This window comes from Pygoscelis adeliae, unplaced genomic scaffold (assembly GCF_000699105.1).
Source record: "Pygoscelis adeliae isolate BGI_AS28 unplaced genomic scaffold, ASM69910v1 Scaffold1227, whole genome shotgun sequence".
Lineage (NCBI taxonomy): Eukaryota > Metazoa > Chordata > Aves > Sphenisciformes > Spheniscidae > Pygoscelis > Pygoscelis adeliae.
In genome coordinates this window covers 3,274-4,114 of record NW_008825182.1, presented here as the reverse complement: position 1 = coordinate 4,114, position 841 = coordinate 3,274, and the positions used below count along the sequence as shown (strand labels likewise).

At 51.2% G+C, this 841-nt stretch overlaps 1 protein-coding gene across 1 annotated transcript in view; it reads right to left on the bottom strand.

Annotated features, from left to right (window-relative positions):
* Positions 1-209: 209 nt before the first annotated feature.
* Positions 210-841, bottom strand: part of LOC103921029 (ETS translocation variant 3-like) — a 3,873-nt gene continuing 3,241 nt past the window's right edge. The window contains exons 3-4 of the mRNA XM_009328924.1: positions 414-529; positions 210-325 (exon numbers count right to left, since the gene is read on the bottom strand). Of these exons, the coding sequence (XP_009327199.1) occupies positions 297-325; positions 414-529 (145 nt within the window). The 3' untranslated portion in view covers positions 210-296. The remainder of the gene's footprint in view (positions 326-413; positions 530-841) is intronic.

Sequence of the window (841 nt, the reverse complement as noted above, 5' to 3'; positions counted from 1 at the left end):
ACTTAGTTACAAGCATGTGAGCGAGGCAAGGTCGCTGCAACAGAACTAAAACCCTCTTATCCCAAGGACACTAAGGCCCCCCCCCCCCCCCTGACAGCAAAGCAAAGCAAACCCACGGCACCCATAAAGGCAGCCCGACGAGCAAGCTCAAATAGGAAACCAAAATGCCTCCAGTCTCCCCTGAAGTCAACCACAGATGCGTCTGTGACAAACCCGAGGGCAAGAGCGCTCCAGATAAGGCTTTATCAACGTCCAGACATTCCCACCGCAGCAGCGCTGATTGCCCCGGCAGTCTTTCAAGCGTAGGAGGTGACCGAGAGGGGATCTGCAGAGGCTGCGGGGTCGGTCCCGGCCCCGTTCCACACACCAGGAGCGGGGAGAGTTAAAGGCAGCAGCCCCGACCCCGCACTCACCGTTAGGCCGAATGTTAATGAACGGGTAGTTGGGCATCACCAGCTTGTTGAAGTTGAACTTGTAGGTAAACCTTTTGCCTTTTGTCTTATGGAGAATCCTCTTGTTGTAATAGTATCTGTTAACGAAAGTTAGAGAGATCAGGTCAAAGCGGGTGGTGATCTGTTCGAAGGTCTCGTTTCTTCCAGCACCGTCAACATCCACCTCCGACGGATCTACAAAAATGAAGTTGCCCAGAGAATTTACGTTATTAACACAAGAAAATATTAGTCGATCAGGAAGTTTCCAAACGGCGCCCACTCCTTTGACAACACATTCTTTAGCAGTAGGTTTCAAACCGTTTTACAGGTCATTACGTTCCTTAGAACATGTGGGAAAAGGCGAGATCCTGAAGGGAAGCGAAAGCTGAGCAACAGGCCAAGCCTGCACA